The sequence below is a fragment of the Psammomys obesus genome, unplaced genomic scaffold, assembly GCF_907164565.1.
Source record: "Psammomys obesus unplaced genomic scaffold, mPsaObe1.curated_primary_1811, whole genome shotgun sequence".
Lineage (NCBI taxonomy): Eukaryota > Metazoa > Chordata > Mammalia > Rodentia > Muridae > Psammomys > Psammomys obesus.
In genome coordinates, this window is record NW_026585894.1 from 15,302,361 (window position 1) to 15,328,460 (window position 26,100).

Sequence of the window (26,100 nt, forward strand, 5' to 3'; positions counted from 1 at the left end):
TATATATATATATAATGTCTAATATATGTATACATATATATTACACACACAATAATTGCTGTTGTTTTTTAAAGAGGCAGAATTGGGATTCTAATGTATGATTTGCTTTTTAGGAGTAAGCTTCTCCCATTCAACTACTCTATAAAAATGCCTCCATATGAAGTATTAAGGGCAGATTCTGATGTCAAAGGCAACATTAATATGTCAGAATAATGTGACTGTCTCAGACAGTCATGTAAGCAGCACTTAGCTGCACATCAGAACAGTGTTTCTTTGAAAATAGCCATAAACAGTTCTGCTTCTAGTTATCTTCTTGACCAAATTCCTAACAGATTTTTGTTCATTTGTTCTTTGAGACAGGATTCCTCTTTATAGTCCTGGCTGTCCTCGAACATACTTTGTAAACCAGGCTGGTCTCAAATTCACAGACATTCATGTACTTCTGCCTCCTGAGTGCTGGGATTAAAGGCCTGTGCCACCAAACTAGGCTCACAAGACCTTTCTATAGACCTTACCTGCAATAAATGTCTACCATTGAATATTCTTTGAAAACATCTCTATAATATGTTAACTATTCCTGAATTCTCCCCAAAACCACATCTATCACCAGAGAAAAGGAAAGTAGCCATCCCATGAGTCACACCCAGTTAACATTGAGTCCCCTTTTCAGAGAATAGCTCTTTACTTGTCAATTCCTGAAAGACCCATTCCAAAATGAGATTCTAATGTTGCCTTTATGTTTGCTATCTCTTTTCGATGCCTTATTCAGGAACACTTCACTGGATACTTTCTCTTCTTCAATTATAGGTTATTTGGTCATTTCTTAACTAATTTCCACTATATGTTCTTTCTTCTTCCTATTTTCACTTCACTGTTCACCCTTGTATTCATGATCTTTTCTAGCAACTTCTCAGTAGGTATATCTAGTCTACTCTTTAAATATTCTTCTGTAAATACAGCCTCAAGTCTTTCTAACAACAACAAAACCTCTGCCTCATGCCTTTAAAACGTTTTGTACTTTACAAAGAAGCCTGGTTTTCCATGATTTAATCACACTCCTCAAAACATTTTTAATACCTTTCTGCTCTAATGAATTTGTTTAGCCATAATATTCCTTTGCCAAATTTGCTACTTTTGAGATTCATTTCAGCTGTTATCATTCCTTAGCCAGAAAATTACTTCTCACTTAACAAATCATAACCTTCCTTCTTAGCCATAAACTCAATTAACCTATTTCAACAATTTTCCTTTTGGAAGTACACTCTTGAATATTAATGTGAACTTTAACAAATCTGTGACTGTTCTGCCACAGAATGCTTTTGCATTCTGAACATTTCTTTCTATGTCACTTTTATTATTTCTAGACTTTTTAATAGCATGAGAAGCAGAAAAACTGGAGTTCAATTTGAGTCACCTGGGTCCGTCTTCCACATAAAACATTTATTATATATTCATCAAGCACCTACTGGGTATTTATATGTTAAATTCTGATGTTCAAAAGGGAGATAAACCAAAAATTTTTGCTCCTAAAGAAAAGATCCTAGTGATAGTCAGACAAAGACAAATAAATTACAATGCAACATTAGAAATACTGGAACAAAATAATGAACTGAGGGCACTAAGAAACTAGAAGAAAGGGACAAAACAGTTTGTCACTCACAAAACAAGCTCACAATCTCCCAGTTCACTTATGTCTCTAAACAACTCTGCAACACGGGCACTACAGGCAAAGAAATGGACATTCATAGAAGCTTCTGGGACTTAACCACCATCACTCAACCAATACTAAATGTTATAATTCAAACTTTCTTTCAATTTAATGTTTCAATATGGCTATCACTTTGTTTTCTTTTGCAGTTCTAGGGTTTAACCCAGGACCTTGTATATGCTAGTCACTCTTTCACCATTGTTTTATACTTTTTGTCTAATATTTATCACTTTTGGAGTTACATAGAGGAAAGGCTCATACTTAATAATTTTACAAACTTTAAATTCTTTGAAAGGGAGCATATACATATGTATGTATTAATATATATGTGTATATATACATAAATATATATTAGCCTTATAGCATATAAATCTAAATTCAAATCTACTTATATATTGAGAAAAACTCAAATTCTTTTTCAACTTAGGATATTTTATTGTTATGTGCATCGGTATAGGCATGTCTGTGGGAAGGTGTCAGATCTCTTGGGGCTGGAGTTACAGGCAATGATCAACTGACATGTGAGTGTTAGAAACTGAACCTAGGTCTTCTGCAAGAGCAGGCAGTGCTCTGAACCACAGAGTCCTCTTTCCAGCCCAGTATTTTAGGAGATAATAATTCTATTACTTTATGATGTTTATCATCTGCATAAGATATTCCATTAACAACGTCTGGTTTCTGAATTTTAAAACTGCATTCTGTTTTCCAATACTGTGTAAAAAACAGAAACTCTTATCTTTATTTCTCAACTCATACAAACATGGACTCAAGCTGGGAGCAGTGGTGCATGCCTTTAATTCCAGCACTCAGGGAAGCAGAGACAAGCAGATTGCCTGATCTACAGAGGGAGTCCAGGAGAGCCAAGCCTACGCAGAGAAACACTGTCTCGATTTTAATAAATAAACAAATACATACATACATACATACATACATAAATAGAAAAACATAAAACTCTTCTACAGTAAGATATAGGGGAAAACATTTAGGATATATGAAGAATAGGACTTTTAAAGTTTAGGAAATAGTAACAACACTTGATAAATGGGATTATATGAAATTAAAATGCTTCTGCACAGCAAAAGAAACAATCAACACACTAAAGAAACAGTCTGCATAATGGAACAAAATATTGCCAAATATTCAACTCACAAGCGATGAATATCTATAATATATCAATTAAAACAAAGTACTAGATAATCCTACTAACAAATGACAATAGGGATGTTTGTACATTTTATTTTTTTCCTTAAAAAATATTTTTAGGGTTACAGTTTTCTATACTGTACACAGAAAACAATCTATACAATCACCCTAGGTATCATAAATTAATGAGGAAAAACTGTGGTATTTTATCCAGCCATAAAGAAAAATCAAATTATAATGGCAGGAAAATGGATGGAACTGGAGATCAATACGTAAAGTGACATAAGCCTTTTCCACACAGACAAGTGCCATGTTTTCCTTCATATATGGAAGGAAAGTAACAGAGATGAAAATGTTACAGCATACATAAAAAGAAAGTAACAAAATGACAAATGCGAATTTTACCTGATTAATTTTATGATAAATATAAACTAGTGTCATAATTTAAAAAGAGAATATATCAAGAGTAGAACAGGAGCCATAAGAGAAAAACATTTTGAAGAAGAAGAAGGAAAAGAACCAAGAAGGAAGGAGTTAAGAAAATGTTATAAAAAAAATGGGGCTATATCTCAGGGATAGAGTGTTTGCCTAGCATACACAAGATCTCAGATTACATTCTCAGCATTAAATAAAAAGAACTGTTTTTCTGAAGAGAGATAAAACCTGCAAATACTAAAGGGAACGGAACACAAAAAATAAAAATGCAAAGCTGGCAAGATGGCTTGGCCTTTAAGATCACTGGCTGCTCTTCCAGAAGACCTGGGTTTAATTCTCAGCACCCATGTGGCAGCTAACAACCAGCTGTAACTCCATTTCCAAGGTCTCTGACACATCCTCTTCTGGCCTCTGTAAGGCATCGCACACCTATAGTGCGCAGGCTTACATGCTTGAAAACACTTTCATGCATAAAATAAAGATAACATAAAAGAGCCAGGCATGGTGGCACACACCTTTAATTCCAGCACTCAGGGAAGCAGAGGCATGCAGATTGCTGTGAGTTGCAGACCAATCTGGTATACAGAGCGAGTCCAAGACAGCCAAGGATACACAGAAAAATTTTAAAAAACCAAAAAAAAAAAAATGCTTAGTGAGGAAAGATGAGTGAGACAGGGACATAAAAGGTGGGCAAGGAAGCAAAAAAATAGGAGTTTAAAAATATATATATTTTTTAAAGAAATGAACTAAAAACCTAACATAAAATGGTATTTGGCATAACATATTTCATAATTAATATAAAGTATGGGATAATTTAATGATCACATGTGTAAAAGTAGCATTCTGTGGTATGGTGATTTTTCAGCAATACTGATTGGGGCCTGAATTCTGCTAATGCTCCTGTGGATGCCCTAAATAAACCATGCACTAGCTGTCATTTGTGGCATATAAAGAAAAAGAGATGGTATGACCTTGGGAGGGTGACATGGAAAGCTGGGAGTAGTTGGAAAGAAGAAAGGAGTGAATATCATGAAAACACATTGTACCGTACCTATGCATGAAATTCTTGACAGCTAAGTAAGGTAAAATGTTTAAGTCATTTGTTTGTCCAGAAAGAGGTGCTTAGCAGTTAAGACAGCTTCCTGAGCTGGATGTGGTATAGCACACCTCAAAGCACACCACTTGGGAGGCAGAGGCATGAATGTATTTGCAATCTTGAGGCCAGGGTGGTTGACAGCTAGTTCAGGACCAGCCACAAAATGAGACACTGTCTCATAACAGTAAGAAACTCCAAACAAACAGTCTGTATAGAGTGAGCACTAGGCCAGTCTGGGCTACCCATGATAAGACTTAAGACCTTGTCTCAGAATAGAAACTAATGAGATAACTTCTCCAGTAAAAGTGGCTGCTTCATCAACCCCATGACCCAAGTTTCATCCTTGGATGTGACATTGGAAAAAGAGAACTTACTCCCAAATATTTCCTCTGACCACACTCATACTATGACACAGGCATACTCACATTCTTTCTCTCTCTTACACACACACACACCACCACCACCACCATCATTTATACAAGTGCATGTGCGCACTCCCATGCCTATGTGTGAGCACACACACAAATAATCGAAAAATTAATGAAACAGAAAATAAAATTTAAAAACGGAATAGAAAAGAAGAGTGGTTTGTACTCTTCAAGAGGACCTAACTTTGGTTCCTATCATCCACATTCATCTGGTAGTTCACAACTGCCTGTAACTGCAGCTTCAGGAGATCTGATGTTCTCTTCTGGCTGGTGCAAATGCCAGCACGCACATCTGCATACTAACACATGGTTACATAGACATACATATAAAAAAAATTACAGTCATTCGTTTTTAGAATCTACACAAGTAGAAAGAACAGGAAAATAAAGATGTCAGAAACCATGTGGGCAGTGAAAAATGTGCGAAAAAACAATTCACACTACAGATTCCCTAAACGGGTCAGAAACTAATAGCAGCAGGTATTCTATGAGTAACAGGAAGACGTAGGAAGTGAACAAAGGATGAGAATTTTGTGAAAGCTTTTTGAGAAGTAGATACTTCTATCACCTCCCTCTCTCACAGCAGATATTTGGAGGCTTCTTCTCTGGGTTAGAGAATACCAGACACAGCCAAGGAATTGACTTTAAATATTTATTTTTGAATAGACAAATGCACACCAAATCCTGCATGTTTAGGCACTCTTTTCCCCACATAGCTCTTTAGTAATGCCCCAGTCAGGAGACTGGAAAATACTTCTCTCAAAAAAGTAACCAAACTGAAAGCCTCCGCCCTGCAGACTATCAAAGCAGACGCTGAGACTTACGGCCAACTGTTGGGCAGAGTACATGGAATCTTATGTAAGAAGTGGGAAATAACAAGAGCTGGAGAGGACAGGAACCCCACAAGGAGAGCAACAAAACCAGAAAATTTGAACACAGGGGTCTTCCCAGAGACTCATACTTCAACCAAGTACCAGGCATGGAGACAACCTAGAACCCCTGCACAGATGTAGCCCATGGCAGTTCACTGTCCAAGAGGGTTACATAGTAAGGGGAAGAAGGACTGCCTCTGACATAATCTGATTGGCCTAATCTTTGGTGACCTCCCCCTGAGTGGGGAGCAGCCTTACCAGGCCACAGAAGATGACAATGCAGCCACTTTTGATGAGAACTGATAGACTAAGATCAGAAGGAAAGAGAGGAGGACCTCCCCTATCAGTGGACTTGGGGAGGGGCATGCGTGAAGAAGGGGGAGGGTGGGATAGAGAGGGGAATAGGGAGGGGCTTATGGGGGGATACAAAGTGAATAAAGTGTAATTAATAAAAAAATAAAATAAAAAAAGAAAAGTCACAAAAAAGAAAAAAAAAGTGACCAAACACTTAAACACTAAAGATCATGTCCTTAGAGGTTTCTAGAAAAAAAGAAAGAAAGAAAGAAAGAAAGAAAGAAAGAAAGAAAGAAAGAAAGAAAGAAAGAAAGAAAGAAAGAAAGAAAAAGAAAAAAGAAAAAAGAAAGAAAGAAAAGAATACGGTGAAGATTGGTAGAAGCAAAATACTCCATGTCCACCTCTGGTCTCAACATACATATATATGACACCACAACACACACACATATACACAGAGTAAATTTAAACAAATCAAAAAATAGACTGTCTGGATCAATCTACAATGAAGCTCTGAGTCTCCACACATCTCTACATATTGATAGTGTTTGTTATTTTATTTCCACGTATTTAACAGGATCTCCCTTTGTAGCCCAGCCTGGTCTAAAACTCCCTATATGCTGGTCCAAAACTTGGGGGTACTCCTACTTCAGCTTCCCAAGTGCTGGGATTGTGGCATGGGCCACAATGCCTATAATATTCCCACACTTTTAATCATAAGCATACATATGTAAACACATATGTAATTATTGTCAAACCTTTGAAGTCATGAAAAAGAAGACTAAAAACAATTTTCAAAAGAAATGACACTATCCATAAAAAATAATGTACATTTAGTTCATTTACATCTTAAAAGAATGAGATGATTTTGCACCCATGAGGCACAGACAAAATGTTTTGGTGCGTTTCTGTTAGAGAAATGTACCCTATAGAATGAGGTGTTTCAACACCAACACCCAGTTGGTGGTGATGTCTGGAGATATTATAGCACTTTTATTCTGAGATGCATGTCACTGGGGGGAGGGTTTTGAGAATATATAGCCTTAGCCCATTTCCAGTTTGTTCTCTGTTTTTGTGCTATGGTTTATAATGTGATTTCTCGGCTTCCTGTTCCAGGGACCTATATCCATCCCTCCCCAATATTGTGAACTCTCCCTGTAGAACCATAAGCCAAAACAAAATCAAAAGCAAACAAAGCCCTGTCCTTCATCTGATTTGCCTTGATCACAGTGTCTTATCACAGCAACAGAAAAATAACAATCTACATGGTACGCAACTATGCTGTATCAGTAAGTCACTTATCTGTCTCCGACAAACTGTACTTGAAAGAAACACTCAGAAAACAAAAAGAAGAGTGTGTTGATGCACACATAGAATTCGGTACTTGGAGAACTGAGACAGGAAAACTGATTCAAGTTTGAGCCTGGCCAGGGTTACATAGCAAGATTCTGACTCAAAAACAAACAAAAACCAAGCAAATTAAAAACTCATTGGTGAAGTAGGTCTCAGTGCAGCACACCTGTAATCCCAGCATTTGGGGAGGCAGAGGCAGGAGGATCTTTGTGAGGTCGAGGCCAGCCTAGTCTACAAAGCAAGTCCAGGACAATCAAGGCTACACAGAAAAATCCTATCTCAAACAAACAAATAAACAAACAATCAAAAAACACCAAACCAAACCAAACAAAAATGGTGATAATCCAAAACAAGCAGTAAAAAAAATGCAAAATCCAGAAAGTGGAACAAAAGCTGGGTGTTCCACTACTTGGGAGACAGAGAAAGGAGTTGCTACAAATATAAGGCCAATCTGATATACATATGTCATATATTGTTCCACTCTAGGTGACATAGTGAGACTGTATCTCAAACAAAACAAAATTCAAAACAGCCTGGGGAAAGAACTCAATAAAAAAAAAAAAAGCACCTGCTTTGCATGTGCAAAGCTTTGGTTTTAATTCCAGTGCTTTTGGGAAAAAAGTAATATAATTCATACAAAACAAAAAGCACATCTATAAAAGAAAGCATTGATAAGCAGGACACACCCGTGTTTACATTTTCTTTCTTTCTTTTTTTTTTTTTTTTTTGCTTTACAAAAGGCAAGCACTGCAAGAAATAGTTAAAAAATTCTATGTCAGAGAATTGGCATATATTATGTATGTATATACATATGTATGTATGTATGTATGTATGGATGGATGGATGGATGGATGGATGGATGGATGTATAAACTTGACAAGAAGGAAACAAGATAGGTCTGGGTATGTAATCTCTATTGGACTGCTTGCCTAGCAAGCTCAAAGCCCCTTTTGAGCCCAAGCACCGCATAATGCCAAGGGCTGTATCAAATACCTGTAATCCCAGCACTTGGGAAGTGGAGGCAGAAGGATCAAAAATTCAAGGTTATCCTAGTATACTGGCAAATTCAAGGCAATCCTGAGGGACAAGAGACCCTACCTAAGGCAGAGTAGGGTGGGGAGGGGTTGGGGTGGGAAACAGATAACAGAAAAGAAAAAAAAAAAAAGGAAAGGAATAGGCAGGCATAGTGCCACATGGCTGAAATTTCAGTACTAGATGGCTAAGAATGGAAGATTGTAAGCAAGGAGAAGTGAAGAGGGAAGAAAAAAAAACTAAATAAAATAAGTAAAGATTTGGGCCTTTTAGAGGATAAAGTCTAGTGACCTGAACTTGATCTCCACAATTCACATAGTAGGACAGAACTAATTTCTGCCTGCTGTCCTCTGACCTACATACACACATGACAGCACACCCTTGCCCATGACCACATTCAAAAAATAACAAATATATCTGTTACACACATCACTTATGACGGTGTTTTGAAAATTATGATTTGACTAGATACTTCACCTGCCTAGCTTGTGCAATATTCTGGGTTTAATTCAAACTACTACCAGAGACAGGGGAGAAAGGGAAAAAAGAAAGGAGGGAGAGAACTAGCTGTTTTAGGAATAAAAACGAAGATCTGAGTAATTTGTAAGCAAGAAAAAGAAAGGCTTCAGTGAAAAGGTAAAATGGGTGTCTGAGAGAGGGAGGACAACCGATTGAGCCAGCTTGTAAGAGAAATGAGAAGGGAACAGAAAGGATCACAATAATGGTAAAATAGCCTTCAGATCATAGGTTGTTATTGCCTTTGCAAAGCCATCCCAGGTGTGCCAAACTGAAGTTGACTTTTCCTCCTCTGTACCTCCACTATATTGAATACAAACCCTTGTAATCCCTAGTCTTTCTACCAGGTAGAATTGTTACTAGGTACTATTTTACACAAGTTTTCATTACCTCTTTCTACCACAACAATGCATTCATTGTTAAATTATTTAAAAGCAAAATTTCAAAGAAATTTTCTATTTAAGTCACACAGGGTGTTTACTAAATAGAGTAAAACAATGACAACAACAAAAATTGTGCATCAGGAAAGATCAATGAGTAACTACTGTTAGTATTTAGGCAGCCTGTTCTGGGTTGCCTAGCAACCTATAATGTCATCATGTGTAGCCCACCAGGTACCCACACCTGGCAGGCATGGTTCAATTGATACATAAAAGGATCCACCCACCACTTTGTCTTTCTTGCCCTCTTACTCTCTCACTCTCCTGCTCTCTCCCCTTTCTCTGTCGGGGTGACTCTTTCCTTCCCCTTACCATGTCTCATTCTCTCCCCCCCCCCTTCATCTTCATCCAATAAACCTCTTTCATATAAAATCTGTGAGCATCATCATTTCATTGGTCCTAAGAACCACACAGTGCAATGACTAGTTCTTTTTCTAAAGCATTTATTTCTACATATGTGTGTGCATGGATGGATGGATGTACATGCTTAAGGATGTACATGTGGAGGTCAGAGAACAGCAGGTAGGAGTTAGTTCTGTCCTTCCATCACATGGGTTCCTGGGCTCAAATTCAAGTTGTCAGGCTTGGTTGGCAGCAAGCACCCCTATCTGCTGAGCCACTTCACTAGACCCCAGAAACTGGTTTGTGCATGTGCTATCCCTAGTATTATAATTACACATAATGGCATTTGCACTGGCACTTTAAAAAATATATTTACTTTCAGATTTAGCTGAGTCTTGAACTTGAAGCAAAATACATCTGAAAATTTGTCAAAGACATGTCTTTCTTACATAAATGCATTAAGCCAATCACCTCAGGAAAGACCACCCATTCTGATTTATTTGGGTATGTGTTACGGAAAACCAGATGGCTCTATTCAAGAAGAGGGGAAACAGTTTATTATGCTAATTTAAAGCAGCCAAAAATTCAAAGGCATGTACATCTGATGTGCAATTTTATAATATTCAAAGTTGCAATGACCTTATCTTTTCCTCTGGAGTTTAAACAAGCTACATATAGATAAAAATTATTATCCATCTACTGAATGCATCATGGAGGTGCATCATTTGTGGTACTATACTGAGTCACAGCATTATTAAAGTATTTGCACTCATTCTATCACTAGTCAGGATATACTGTACACTTCACTGATATTTGCTCTATAATACTTTCAGTATATGAGCACCTATTCTGTTGCAGTATAACTGTAGAGTTAAAGAGATGAATTTTTCCCAAGTAAATCAGAATTATAGCACCAAGATGCAATTAAGATACAATACAATATTATTTTATCTACAAATAAGACTGCCTTTGAAAACACATCAAAGATTATTTTTCCTTGGCATTAAAATATGTGATGTGGGCTGAATTATGTTCTCCCAAATTGATACATTAAAAGTCCTAGCCACCAACATTCTATTTGTAGATGGGCCTTCTGAGACATAATTAGGTTTAGATATAGTTGTGAATGTGGTACCCCATGAGATTAGTGTCATGAGATGACAGAAAGAGACTTCAGAGAACAGCCATCCCCCCTCAATATTCCTTCCTAATCTCTCTGTGAGAAGAGAACTGGATAAGACATAAAGGGACTCTCAGTTGCACACACACACAGAGAGAGAGAGAGAGAAAGAGAGAGAGAGAGAGGAACTGAAGGAACTGAATAAACTACTCTCATAGCTACTGCATAGCAACAGCCCCACCTCCATATTGACAATGAATAAACGTACAACTAACTGTCACAAGTAATGCTGCAGTGACAAGGAGAGACAGGAAAAAATAATCACTGAAGAGAGCAACAAGGAGAATAACAAAATGCCATGTATAAATTGTCACTACAGTATGACGTGTAATGCAAGATGCTTACCTATGATAACTATTGACAGAATCTGCTTCAAACACAAAGATCAAAATGGAATGTGTAACAGTAAGACTGCCATCTCTCTGTGCTAGAGTTAAAATGCCAAAGATAGAAAGAATGCAGACATAAAAGTAAGGGAACACTGCAGCTACAAGAAACACAGTGGTCATTCAACTCCTTCCTACTCTTCATTATAGTGTATAATATGTTTTTTTCCAAGATGAAACTTACAAAAGAACATAGTTGTATAGAGAGAAATGAATATGAGATACTAACCCAGGAAATAAAAATGCTGTCAGCCAAAAATGCATCTTCCAGTTCACACCTTTAAATGCTAAGGAAGAAAAAAAAAAGTTATTGAAATATCTTGATTTAGATCACTTTACTAACACTGTAGAGTAATCAGAATAAAATTACAGCTGAATATGTTGGCTAAAATTCCTTGCAATGTTTTACTGATTTTTTTTTCTTTATGGTCTTTTAAGTCCTACATTTAACATACCTACTTTTTGGAATAATGACAGTAATAATGCTTACTCTTGTACATTTTGGCAGACATATATCCAGCAGGGAATTCCAATAAGAGCCACAGGGCAGAACCGTAGTTCACTAAAACATTTTGATCAGCAGGTGTAAGAAAACCAAGGCCGGCCAGAACTAAAGGCAGAAAAACAAAATAGGAGCTGCATGAGAATAGCAAATTATCTTATAATTTAAGCATTACCCAATTAAAGCATTATATAAAACAATACACAAGGAAATGTTCTAAGGGAAGTACTTAAATTATGTTTCAATCAAATAATATTCAGTTATCTACTTTCCTGACAATTTCTTATATATTTGCTTGTGAGCTTAGCCTTCATAGGCTGAACCATCTCTCCAGCCCCCTGATGATTTCTTTTTTTTAACTTTTATTAATTACACTTTATTCATTTTGTATCCCCCCATAAGCCCCTCCCTCCTCCCCTCCCGGTTCCACCCTCCCCCCCCCTTCTGCATGCATGCCCCTCCCCAAGTCCATTGATAGGGGAGGTCCTCCTCTCCTTCTTTCTGATCTTAGTCTATCAGTTCTCATCAGAAGTGGCTGCATTGTAAGAGTTCTAGGTTATCTCCACGGATAGTCCTTGGTTGGAGTATGAGTCTCTGGGAAGTTCCCTGTGTTCAAATTTTCTTGTTCTGTTGCTCTCCTTGTGGAGTTCCTGTCCTCTCCAGCTCTTGCTATTTTTCCACTTCTTACATAAAATTCCATTCACTCTGCCTGACAGTTGGCCCTGATGATTTCTTAAATGAAAAGGTTTGATTTTCAGTTAAAGGTATATGGAAGTTTTATATTTGAATCAGTCTTTAATTTCACTAGATCAAAATGATATATTGTCTCTTCCTTCCCTATTCCAATATTCATCGCAAGAATAACAAATTATTTTCCCTCAAAAATGTATTTTCTCTGTATTTTGTCAAAGTGAGGAATAAAAAAAAAAATGAAGTAACAATTTCAGGAAAATAAGTGCCTTCAAATTAGACTTTTGCAATTATCATTGACCTCTGAAACATCTAATAAACCATGTTCTGCAGCAACTTTGATTACAAAATCATTACTCTGGCTATCCAACAATGACAAGCTCCATTTAGCTCATAAATTACGACAGCACATATCCATTGGTCACTGTAATACTGATTACTAAAGATGCACTTCCAAAGGTGGGCATGGTAGCAAACACTTGTAATCCCAGAATCTGGGGAGGGAAGGCAGGAGGAATCAGCAGAGCATGGCCAGCCTTGGTGACATAAAGAGCTCTAGACTAGTAAGTGCTACATGAGGTCCTGTCTCAGAAATAAAAGAGAAACCTGGGGACATAGCTCAGTTAGTAGAGTACTTGCCTAGAAGGTACTAAGTCCTGCGTTTGATCCCCAGAGTGTCATGAACTGGTTGTGGGGACTCATACCTATTTATAGTATCATCACTTAGGAGGAAGAACAAAGAGGATAAAAGGTTCAATTTCATCCTCAGTGAAATGAAACTCTATATAAGTAAGCAAGTAAATATTAAAAGAAAGATGAAAAAATAAAACTAAGAATACCATTCCATTTATACACTTAAAGACCCATACATGTGGGCTGAGGCCATAGTTCAGTCTGCAATTTGCTTATCTTGCGAGTACAAAGAAAGACCAGAGTTCAATACCAAGAAACAATGCTAAAAATCTGGACATGGTGGTGCACTTCTTGATCCAGCTCTAAGGCGACAGATAGAGGGCTCTCTGGGGTTATTGGTTGACTAGCCTAGTTTACTTGGCAAGTTCCAAGCCAGTGAGAACTCGTCTCAAAAAAGAAAGAATAGAAAGAGGGGAGAGAGAAAGAGGAGGAGAAGGAAGGAAGGGGAAAAGGGAAGCAGGTGAAGAGAAGAGACTAAAATGAGAAGAGACAGGAAAATCAAAACCCTGAACTTAGCTTGCAATGAGATCTCAAAATGTTAGCCTTTATTTCAGGTGTTCCCTCAGACAACTGAAAATGTGATCCTACTCGTGTGTCAATTTTCGAAAACGCATCTGTCTTACAAGATTAGAAATATTTGGCAGAGTGCAGGGAATCATATGAAAGAAGGGGTGTTTGATGTGGAAAGGATAGGAGCTCCACAAGGACCAAACATATCTGGGCACAGGGTCTTTTCTGAGATGGACACTCAACCAAAGACCATGAGAGGATAAAACCTAGAACCTCTGCTCAGATGTGACCCATGATAGCTCAGTAATCAATTGGTTTCCCATAGTGAGGGGAACAAGGACTATTTCTAACAGGAACTCAATGACTGGCTCTTTGACCTCCCCACCTCCCAAGGGAGGAGCAGTCCTGTTAGGCCACAGAGGAGGACTTTGCAGCCAGTCCTGAAAATACCTGACAAAACGAAGCCATATGAAAGGGGAGGAGGTCCTCCCCTATCAGTGGACTTGGAAAGGGGCAGGGAGGAGATGAGGGAGGGAGGGTGGGATTGGGGAGGGAATGAGGGATACAGCTGGGATACAGAATTAACAAAATGTAACTAATGAGAATGATAATAAAAAAAAGAAATATTTGCTAGAGTTTTGGGTTCTTTTTTTTTCTTTTCTTTTCTTTTTTTTTTGGTTTGTTTGTTTGTTTTTGATTGGTTATTTTGATACAGAGTCTGACTATGGAGTTCTGTCTGACATAGAACTCTCTCACTATGTAGACCAGGCTAGCCTAAAATTCAGAGATCTGTCTGTGTCTGTCTCCAGAGTGCTGGGATTAAAGGTGTGCTCCACCATGCATGTCTGTGCTGGAGTTTTTTGTTTTTGTTTTCAGGACAGGTTTCTCTGTATAGCCTTGGCTGTCATGGATTCACTTTGTAGGCCAGGCTGGCCTCAAACTCAGTGATCCACTTGCCTCTACCTCCCAGAGTGCTGGGATTACAGGAATGTGCCACTAAACCTGGCTGTACTGGAGTTTTAAAACAAATTATTTAGACCTGAAGAAGCTATGGAAAGTTCCTGATATAGGAACATTCTCAAACTCATATCTAGAATTTGAAAAGAACATGAATTTTCCTAAAATTAATAGTACAGCCTTCAAAATAATTTTGTCCTTAAGAATCAAAGCCTAACACATGTTAACAGTTCACTACAAATATTAAGGTATAACTAAGTGTACTCACACAAACAACAAAAAGCCATTATGAAAATGCGTGTTCCTTGACCGAGAAAGACTGACAGCAACATTCCATGCTCTGGGAGCCTGAAAACATACTTATAATTCCAGGTCAATTCAAACTGCCACCATTCAAATACCTGCATGTAAGAAATTCTTTTAGTAAACATATCAGTTAATATGACAAGTTATGTGAAATGGAATTTTTCACACAAGTTAGACTAACTAGAAAGTAATGGCTATGAATTTCTGGATGCTATCTGAGCCTACATGAATAAATCACTCTCTTAATTTATGTTTTGCATTAGAGGAGTGTGTTAATCATATAAAGCACACAGTTTGTAGTATTTTTTCTTAAAGCAAAATGATTTAACCCAACGAACTCAACAGGTTCATAGAAATTTAAAATTCATCAATATGCAAACATACACAAGAACCAAAACAGTAAATACAGCATAACATAAATTATAATACCTTTCAAAGTTTGGTATGTCTATCTGGTGTTTCAAGGCAATTAAGAGTTTCTTAAAATAGTATTTTTAGTCATCAGAAACACAAAATATAATCAGAGTTAATGGGAAACAACTCTTTCAATAAGCTTGCACTTTTTTTTTCCAGACATTGTTTCTCTGTGTAGCCTTGTTGACTGTCCTGGACTCACTTTCTAGACCAGGTTGGCCTCGAACTCACAGTTATCCACCTGCTTCTGCCTTCCTCAAGTGCTTGGATGACAAGTGTGTGCCATCACATTTGGCAGTAAACGGGCACTTTTAACAAATCTAAGCAACTCTATACTTTCTGATTGTATAATTCATGATCCCTGTGAGAGAGAATGAACCTTTCATAGGGGTCGCCTAAGACCATTGGAAAACACAAAGATGTGCATTATGATTTATAACAGCAGTGAAATCACAGTTATGAAGTAGCTATAAAAATAATTTTATGGTTCGGGGCCACCACAACATAAGGTAGTGTATTAAAAAGTTGCAGCATTACAAAGGTTTAGAACCACTGATATAATATATCAAATTGCTAGACAGCAGAAATGTGTTCTAGTCAAGGTTCAGAAATTGGATAACTGATAAGTAAGCTGAATATATATCAAGTGGAAACAAAATGTGCAGTTTTACTTACAGAAATATTTGTACGCTTATATTTGACAATATCTCTGTAGATCCTCTTTAAGTTGAGGAAGACCACCAGTCCACACAAGGCAAGTACCAGAAAAAAGGAGTTTATGACTCTAGAAATTTTCAGAAAGAAAAAAAGAAGTTAGGGTTGGCAAGGTGGCTCAGCAGGTAAATGTGCCTGTCACCAAGACTGACAGCTTGGGTTTGATCCCTGGGACCCATGGTTGAAGGAAGGAACTGGCTCCTTCAAGTTGTCCTTTGAATTTCTCAATCTTTTCCCCCCTCCTCCCTCCCTCTTCCCCTCCTTGTCTCCCTGTGTCTCTGTACACCACACACCCACACACAAACACACACACAATGATCATATGCACAAACATACTACAAAAATAAATAAAAAATAGATGCCCTGTAGTGGTTTGAATGAGAATTCCCCTCACAGGTCCATATAGTTGAATGCTTAGTCCTTAGTTGGTGGTAGGAAAAGGTGTCACCTTGTTAGAAGAGGTGTGTCACTGGGAGTGGGCTTTGAGTTGTGGAGTTTTTTGTTTTTGTTTTTTGTTTGTTTGTTGTTTTGTGTTTCTTCCAAGACTTGGTTTTCTATGTGTAGCCTTGGCAATCTGGAATCACTTTGTAGACCAAGCTGGCCTCAAACTCGATCTTCCTGCCTCTACCTCCCAAGTGCTGGGATTACAGGTGTGTGTCACCACTGGCCAGTGGTTTTGAGGTTTTAAAAGTCCATGCCAGTCCCAGTTTCTCCTTATCTGCCTCCAACTGAGGAGATGATCAAAGCTGTGGGCTACTGCTGCAGCTCCATAACTGTCTGCCTGATGTCATGCTCCCATGGACTGAACCTCTGGAACTAAAAGCAAGCCTCAAATTAAATGTTTTGTTATTGTTGTTGTTGCCTTGGTCATGGTGACTCTTCACAGCAATAGAAAAGCAACAAAGACAAATGCAATAATTTCTTTTCAAAGAAAAAATATTAAGTTTCATTTTTGCTTTTAAATGTTTTGTTTTGTGGTTTTATTGAAATGTTGAATTTTAAACTTATTTATTTTAGCATGCTCATCGCATTAAACTCTCCTGTTTCCTTTGTACTGTCACTGACTCCCTCTCTTCTTCCTACCTAGTTTCTCTTCTAGATTTATTTATTCATTCATTCATTTGTGAAGTTCATTAAGGTTGCATATAGGATCCTGGGTGAGGTATAAGGAAAACTGAGAGTATGGTCTCCTTACCATTGGCTACACCACTAAAGAAAATGTCTGTGCCACCTCTATCCCCCCAGCAAGTATTAACTGCCTATAGATACTAAGAGAAAGGCAGAGCTTCATGAAATAGCATTATTTGCCCATTGATCTTCGGGTGGGGGAATCCACTCATGAGTCCTTCTCTGCCTGTGACAGAATGTTGACAGGCCCAGATTTGTGAAGGATTTGTGCCAGTAATCACAACTGATTTCACACTGTTTAATTGAACACTAAATAGATTATATGTGAGCTATAAAATAGACATTAAAAATTATAACTCACTCTAGCTGTTTTCTAAAGTTAAATTTAGACCAGAGACTAAATGCATCTATGACAGGCATGTTTGTGCACTCCTGAAGTTCTAACACTTGGAAGTCTGAGACAGAAGAATCCTAAGTCTGAGTCCATTCTCGGGATGCTCGGGATGTTACTACTCCTAGCTTTATTTCAGAATTCTTTTTTTTTTTCTTCTAGATATGGTTCCTCTGTGTAGCCTTGGCTGTCCTGGATTTACTTTGTAGACCAGGCTGGCAAACTCACAGAAATCCACCTGCCTCTGCCTCACCAAGTGCTGGGATTTCAGGTGTGCGCCACAATAAATAAATGAGTTTTTGTTTAAGAATTTTTGATGCATGTGTTCTGATCAAATCTTCCCCCATTCCCTGCCTTCTAACTTCTCCCCTAACTCCTCCACCATTTTTCTTTCCCACCTTCATGTGTTCTTCTTCTCTAGTCGCACTGAGTCCACTTGGTGCTGCCTATATGTGCATCTCCTGGAGCATGGGTAGCCTCTCAGGTGCCACATCCCTAAAGAAAACTTACTCTGCCTCCCCTAGCAGTCACCAATGATCAACAGCTCCTTAGCAAGAGGGAAAATATCATGGGCCTCTCCCTCATCCATGCTGAGATTTTGGCTGGTTTGAGTTCCTTCAGGAATTGTGGTAAAAATAATATAATTTTTTAGTCTATGCCCAAGGAAAAATAAGGAATGAATCAGTATCACAAACTTAATTTTGGAGCATGGAACTGTGAGCTCGAGTTCAGAGTCACAAGCTTACTGACTTCTCAGCCAAGAGTTTGAGATTTTTACCTTTGTGAGAGGCAGAGCAAAAGCTCCACGGATTTTCTGTCAACTATTACCGTTTCCAAAATCAAAACTTTTTTAAAATTGAAAATCAAAACTAATGCTTTTTGCTATCTCATCCCTCCAACAAATCTACACACAATTTTAAAAATGCCAGTTAATAAAAAGACTGGCACTATTTTACTAAGATACCAAAATGAATAACTTCTAATGTTTCACAGCATAATAAGATGCATATGACTCACAAAAATGATTGTATATTTCAAAATCAAAAGATGATTTTGAATGCTCCCAAGAAAATAAAGTAACATGAACCTGGGGTAAGAGATATTCCAATTACCCTGATGTACATGCTGAATTGTCACACTGTCTCCTATAAATAATTATAATTACTATCTGTGGATTTAAAATAAAACTATATAACACGGGAACACTGATGCACACCTCTAATCCCAGCATGCAGGAAGGTGGCAACTTTCAAGATCAGCTTACAATATAGGATGAGACACTATCTCAAAAGAATAGGATAGGCATGGAGATGCAGACCTGTAACCCCTAAATAATAAAGATCTTTAACTTAGAAGATACTACAATGGAAGCTTCATTTAAACAGAGGCTTTTCTACTTCATTAACCACTCAGAGACTATAATGGCACTCCCGATAACTGAAATGAAAAGAAAGTCCTGTCAAAGAAATGGACTCTCTCTGCCAGACATTATTTCCATACAATCCTCCCATCTTGCCTTGATGAGATGGCTAATTTCAAAGCTGTTAGTTTGTCAAGTTTGAACCTGAAAACTTCTTCCCTACTGACTAGCTTTCACTGTGCCAGAAGGTGCTAGGCAAGCTTATAATGGAGAAAAGTTTCAAGATGTACCTGCAGCCAACCCTGCATGCTCTAACACTGTCCTGACAGGCAAGATGTCCCACTAGGAAGAGAGTGGCATGAAGGTTAGTTATGGTAACAAAAAACTGCTTTTAAATTAGAGTTGAGGTCATATCTACACACGAAATTTAGGTCTGGTGCTATACAGCTGGTCAAAAGCCTATGATATCTCCAGAGGTCACAGGCCATGAATGGAGAGGAATTTAAATGGCATACTGTTTAATATGTATGATGCCTTCTAAATATTTATGTTTATGTCCATAGATTAGTGCTCCCTCAGACGGGACACTACAGCGGTCAGCAGTCAATCCAGAGATTCAAAACTAGTCAAAATCCTGACAATAGCTGTCTATTGAGTGTCCAGCCCTAAGTGGGATCATCTATATCAATCCTCACCTTCAAGGAGACGTCACAGAAGAGAAATGAAAAAATACAAGAGTCAGAAGATAGGGATAAGTGCTGTGAAATGTTATCTTTGGGACATAATGTATCCATTACCAAAAAAAAAAAAAAAAAAAAAGCAAAACAAAACTCACTGCAGCAGTACATTTGCCTGTACAAGATGATTAAGGAAAGAAGATCAACCAACATTCTAAGAATCAGCACTAATTGTACTCAGTAGGTTATTAGCACACAAACACAAAAATGAGAAGACAAGAAAAATGATGGGGATATGTTAAGGTGCCTAAAGGGGAAGAAAAGGGAGTTGGGACTGTGCATGATCAGATCCATTGTTTACATGTATGAAATTGTCAAAGACTGAATAAAAGACATTCTGCTTTTAAATAGCTGCTAACTCATCATACTAACCCCTTCAGAATTCTCTTTCCAGGTTTTCATGTCATTCCTACCTTCTTCTACCTCGCTAATTACTCCTTTTCTTACTCTTGGGTTTGCTCAAACTATCTGAGCACACAGACAGACAGACTCTATCATTTTGTTTGCTATCTGTCTCTTCCTCCTGCCTACTTCCTGTAAGGTATCAGGCTGGCCTATTCTCCTGTTTCTGTCCTCCATGTTTTGGGATTAGTAGTGTGTCACTACTCTGGTTTTCATCCATTGCATAAAGCCTACTTCCACAGTTGTATCTTGCCCACCACCACCTATGTTGTCTACATGAATACACAGTATCTGTGACATCACAGGTTCCTTTTCCTTCAGCATAAACATTAGTATTGTATGTAAAACATATTTTCTTTTCACAGATATGTTTGGAGGCAGAAGAAGAGAATGAAAAGAAATGTCACTCAATACCATCAGTAGTAACAAAAATACCTTAAGTTAAAAATAAGTATCTTAACCCATTGGGAGAAACAAGCAGCTGAATCCAGAGTTTAAACTATCCTTCGATGTACAGCAATTTCAAGGCAAACCTGGGATACACAAGACTATCTCAAAACGATAATAACAAAAGGGTGTTTATAGGAGGAAGCTACAACTAAATAACAGAGCATTTGCCTTGCATGTACAAGATCTTAGGCTCAATCCCCAGTGCCCCTCATACCCAAAATCAGAGGGAAAAAAAACTATCATTTATGTTTGCAATTCTCAAGGTATTTTGAGTTAATTTCATGAAGTGCTTACTTAATCCACTGACGACTGGTCTCAACTGTAGTGTCCAAATCATTTTCCCATTCAGAAGACGACTCTGTAGGTTTGCTTTCCTGAAATGAAAATCTAAAATCAAATGGCTGAACTTTACCTTACACCTTTTGCTGTTTAGTGCTCAGAAGGATATAGAAGACTATTCTGCATAGGCTTTTGCCACCGTATGTCCAGCTTATGGGATCGAGATATGCACCTTTATTTACATCTGAAACTTGTTTGTACTTAGTAACGTATTACCTTATTACATGAAAGAACTAGGAGAAGGCAAAGACAGATCAAGCTCTGTGAGTTCGATGCCAGCCTGGTCTACATACCAAGCTTCAGGGCAGGCAAGGCTACACAGAGAAAACCTGTCTCAAAACCAAAGAGGAAAAGGTAAAAGAAACAGCTAGGAAGAAAATTGTTGCTATACAACAAAGACAGCATCTTTCTGCTATATTATTTTTTATGTAGTCCCAAATCCATCAGACACTTCCTTTCTCACTTTTATCCTTACATATTTCCAGGCACTGTAACTCTTTCTGATATTTTCAAAAGTACATAAAACTCTACATAATAAGTCAGTGTGATATTTGTAAAATTAAACACCCACAACCGAAAATGCACTTTGGGTAAGTATAAATGAGGGTAGCCTGTACTAGCATTAAAACAATAAAATTCACAAGTGATATGTCTATGAAACAGAACTGACCTTAGAAAGGTGAGAAGTACATATAGCAAAGCTGGCGATATGGTCCAGCACATGCTTGTTGCATAAGCATAGCAAAATTGAGTTCCAGAACCCATGTACAGGCAAAAGGAGACACTAGACTCCACAAAGTTGTCCTCTGATCTATACACACACAGACACACATACACCATGCTCACACAATTTATATATATATATATATATATATATATATATATAGTAATTTTAAAAATTATCAACCACCATAAAGTCATATTGTAAATGCAAACATTCTTTTGGAAAGATAAATTAGAAAAAAAAATTAAGATCATGCTTTTAAAAAGAAAAATTAAAAAAAAATTAAAAAAAGAAAAATTAGGGATAAGAGAACAAAAGAAGAGAATGTTCTTACATTTACCCTATATGCACTAACTGCAAATACAGTCATCATCTATATTATTTATGTTAAAATAAAGGACAATGTATTTTACTACACCTCAACCACTTTATTCCTTTAAAATTCGTGGTCATCCCAGAAATATAGTCGAGTTCAAGGCAACCTGTACTACACAAGACTGCATCTCAAAACAAAAACAAAAAACAAATAAAAAACAACTGGTGTGGGGGGGGGGTGAGGGAATCAACCAAGACGTCAGCGGCACTTAAGCATCATTTTTGCACCAAACACTGCCATCTGCTGGAAATAATCGGTATTAGTCATCCCAAAGAAAATAAACTTTTTAAATTCTAAGTCACATGAGAACAAAATAACAAATTTAAAAAGATAACTAAGTGACAGCCTAAAATTAATGAATTATTCTTAGTCTTTCCATTACAAAGCATCAAAACCTTTTCGTAAACTAGCAATTCTCATAAAATAATGTATGGCAAATAGTTTTGGTTTTTTTTTTTGGTTTTTTGTTTGTTTATTTTAAATTTATTATTATTATTATTATTATTATTATTATTATTATTATTATTTCAATTTGTTCACTTTGTATCCAAATTGTAGTCCCCTCCCTCATCCTCTCCTGGTCCCATCCTCTCTCCCTTTTCCTCCCTTATCCCTCTACCCTAGTACACTTATACATGAAGTCCTCCTTCCCTACTGTCTGACCCTAGCCTATCAGACACCATCAGGACTGCCTGGATCCTCTTCCTCTGTGGGCTGGTTATGTTGTCCTACAAAGGAGAAGTGATCAAGGCACAGGAAACCGAGTTCTTGTCAGATATTCTCTTCTCCCCGTACTAGGGAACCCACATGGAAACTAAGCTCTCTATGGACTACATTTGAGCAGGGGTTCTAGGTCCTCTCTATGCATGGTCCTTGGCTGGTGCATCAGTCTCTGCACTACCCCAGGGCCCTGCCTTCTTTGGCTTTGTTGGTCTCCTGGCAGAGCTCCTGTCCCCTCCACGTTCTTTTATATCCCTCTTCTTCCACAAGACTCCCTGTGCTCTGTCCAAAGTTCGGCTGTGAGTCTCCACATCTGCTTCAATTCCCTGCTGGGTTCAGTCTTTTAGAGGACATCTGTGGTAAGCTCTGGTCCTATTTCCTCTCTTTTACCACTTCAGGTACAAAAAAAATGAATGCACCCAAAGTTTTATAATGTGCTACATGACACAGATTGAGTGCTCAGCAAGTGTTTGGAATTACCTAGCTCTCACAAGTTAGTAACATAATAATAGTATATCTACTTGGCTTCTCTACTGAACTGTAAATTGACTAAGGCCTAGGATTTAATCTTAGTCATATTGGAATTCCTCATCTATCTAATGCAGTTCTGATTACCTAAGTGGTAATGTGTATTTAATGAATGAGTAAACAAATTAATAAATCTGTTTGAAACCTTCCTGGAAAAAGAAGTAACTGTGTTTCATAAAATATTTTATATGATTTTAATACATATTAATTATTCCCACTCAAGAGGCAAGTGTCTATGTAAACTGGGAGAAGAATGGTACTGTACTTGTCTTGAAATGTTCCCAAAATTGATTGACATTTGAAGAAGTCATAGCGTCATTTGAAAAATAGCAGGAATTTGGCCAAAATTTTGCAGTATTCTTATCCACTCATTATCCCATGTACAATGACTATACACATAGTCATGTGTATAAATGTAAACATGTAAAGTAGATAAAAAATGTAAAGGGTGTGTTGTTTTATGAAAAGTCACTAGTATTTCCCTTTAATGTTATTAGGATGTTACAATGGTATTAGTTAAAATTAAATGCATAGATAGGTTTTGTTTTCTATTAACTATTAGTATCATGAGAGAAGAGTAAAGGGAGAGTTAGGGTTAACATTTGTTATTAAGGGACATCAATTTGATAGTGTTGAAGGCCTGATTCAGTTTAGCTCCTTCATTTTTTTAGATGGAAACTGAGTTCCCAGAGAAAGAGGAGAATGAGCATGTTTGAAGTCACAATATTAGTTTAAGACAGGCCGGACCCCAAATCTTCTGATTTTTTGTTTTGCTTTTTTTTTTAATTTAAATTTTTATTTTTATTAAATTAGTTACATTTTATTAACTCTGTATCCCAGCTATATCCAGCTCTCTCATTCCCTCCCAATCCCACCCTCCCTCCCTCATCTTCTGATTTTTAATGAGCTATTTGTCTATGCTGTCCAAAACTCAGAACTGTACGATGTCATAAGGCTAAAGCTAAAGCTTCGTGTTGCATAGTACACGTAGCACATGTAAAGCCCGGAGTTCTGTCCTCCACACTGCAAAATAAACAAAACATTCAGTGCTGCAAACAAAGGTAAGGTCTCAGGCTAGCTCATAAGCGAAGTTTGTTTAACTAGAACTTACAACATAATCATTAAGACTGTATCATTAGATTGAAACAAAACCAACTTTCAAATATTTGTCATAAAAATAAAGATGTGGTCACTCAATTGGTAATATAAATGATTCATCTTTCCTTTTGAATGAATGTATTAATAACTAAGTTTGTATTATTTGAGAACATGTGCCATTCTTTGAAGACATTAAAGTACATTTTCAAAGATTCTTAAATAAGAGGCAATGTAAGCTCTAGGCATGATGGTTCAAACCAATAATCCCCACACTTAGTAGGCCACAGCAGGTATTACCGGGAGTCCCTGTGCTACAGAGTGAGTTACCATCCAACCTATCCTACAGAGTGAAATGACATCTCAGGTATTCTCTCATCTAGCTCCAAAACAGTGGGGACAGAATTAGAGATTAGGCTGTTACATCTGAACTTCCCTGCCTGATCAGGGGCTCAGGCTCACAATCTCACCCAAAGTTCAAAAACTCTTGGGTCTAGACAGAAGTTTACAAGTGGTTGGCTGCCTTAAAATGGCAGGAGCAGTCCTAGGTGCATAGAGATTGTAACTCATCTAATTAGGAAAATGTAGCTGCTACATGACGAGGACCTTTATTAAGTGGTTCAGGATGTGTACAGAATTTGGCTTTCAGTTTATGTCCCTGTGCAATCTTCACGTCAAGATTACACCTGTGCCCCACCCCCAATCCCATTTCCTGAATATCTGTATACCAGGGGCACATGGTCCAAAGCAGGATGATACACTGTGGTTTACCCTGTTATAGGGTCTAGAATCAATCCATGTCAGTGGGTGTGATGAAATTTCTTATACTAGGAAAAGGAGGAAAAAACGTATGTTGAAGTCAAGGGACGGGAACTGCACATGTGGAAGTCCATAGTTTCACCAGGCAACAGGTATTAGTCACCTGTCACCTGAAGTTTCGTTCATGCTAAGCGAGATAAGCCTGAAGTATTAAACACTAGACTTGAAAGGCTTCATATAGGAAAAAAAATTTTTTCTGTACACCCCAAAATCAAGCAAAAATGAATAAAGCAATATAAAAACAAGCAGTTTATAAAAACTTTTAGGAAAAACAGGAGCATCAGACAGAATATTAATTAGGAAGATTTTATATATATACATATATATATATACATGTATGTGTATGTATATTTGTGTATATATATATATAATGATGTAATATATATATTACTCCAACCCTATAAAGTTATCTGCTCTTACATATTCCAAAAACAATTAAATAATGAGCTATAAACCAAACATGGTGGTGCACAGTTGTAATCTCAGTACTTAACAGATGAAGGAAAGAGGATCAGAAGTTCAAGGGCAGATGGGATACATCAGACACTGGAGGAAAAAGGAGAGAGGAGGAAAAGAAGAGAAAGAGAAGAAGAGTAGAAGGGGAGGAGAAGGAAAGGGGTAGTGAGAGAGACAAAGAAATAGAGACGGACAGACTGACTGACTGATTAAAGAAGGAATCAGTGTGTATGCATGCTCTAAATTCATCTCTATAGCTTTAAAGTGATTAAAGTTTCAGATTTAATATTAAATATATGATGTTTATATATCTGATTGAGGAAAAATAAGGTGAGAGCATGGAACACTTGCCTCAAATTTCACAGAATACGTGTAGACCACAGTTAAATTATCTGTAATTTCTTCTGGAATTTCCAAAGGGGGCTCATTGCAAGTTAGATGGTCTTCATCTGAATGTTTATAGCTAATAAAAGAGAAAAGCAGGGAGGGATTTTGTACATGAAACTTTATATAGACACAGAAAAGCAGTCTAGGAGCTTTCTGTTATGGTCTTATTAAAAACTCTTA

At 37.4% G+C, this 26,100-nt stretch overlaps 1 protein-coding gene across 1 annotated transcript in view; it reads right to left on the minus strand.

Annotated features, from left to right (window-relative positions):
- LOC129670938 (transmembrane 9 superfamily member 2-like) overlaps window positions 1-26,100 on the minus strand; it is a 71,890-nt gene that overhangs the window by 21,160 nt on the left and 24,630 nt on the right. Inside the window, exons 7-12 of the mRNA XM_055599553.1 lie at window positions 25,885-25,996; window positions 20,771-20,850; window positions 15,970-16,078; window positions 14,843-14,975; window positions 11,713-11,832; window positions 11,452-11,509 (exon numbers count right to left, since the gene is read on the minus strand). Coding sequence (XP_055455528.1) covers window positions 11,452-11,509; window positions 11,713-11,832; window positions 14,843-14,975; window positions 15,970-16,078; window positions 20,771-20,850; window positions 25,885-25,996 — 612 coding nt within the window. The remainder of the gene's footprint in view (window positions 1-11,451; window positions 11,510-11,712; window positions 11,833-14,842; window positions 14,976-15,969; window positions 16,079-20,770; window positions 20,851-25,884; window positions 25,997-26,100) is intronic.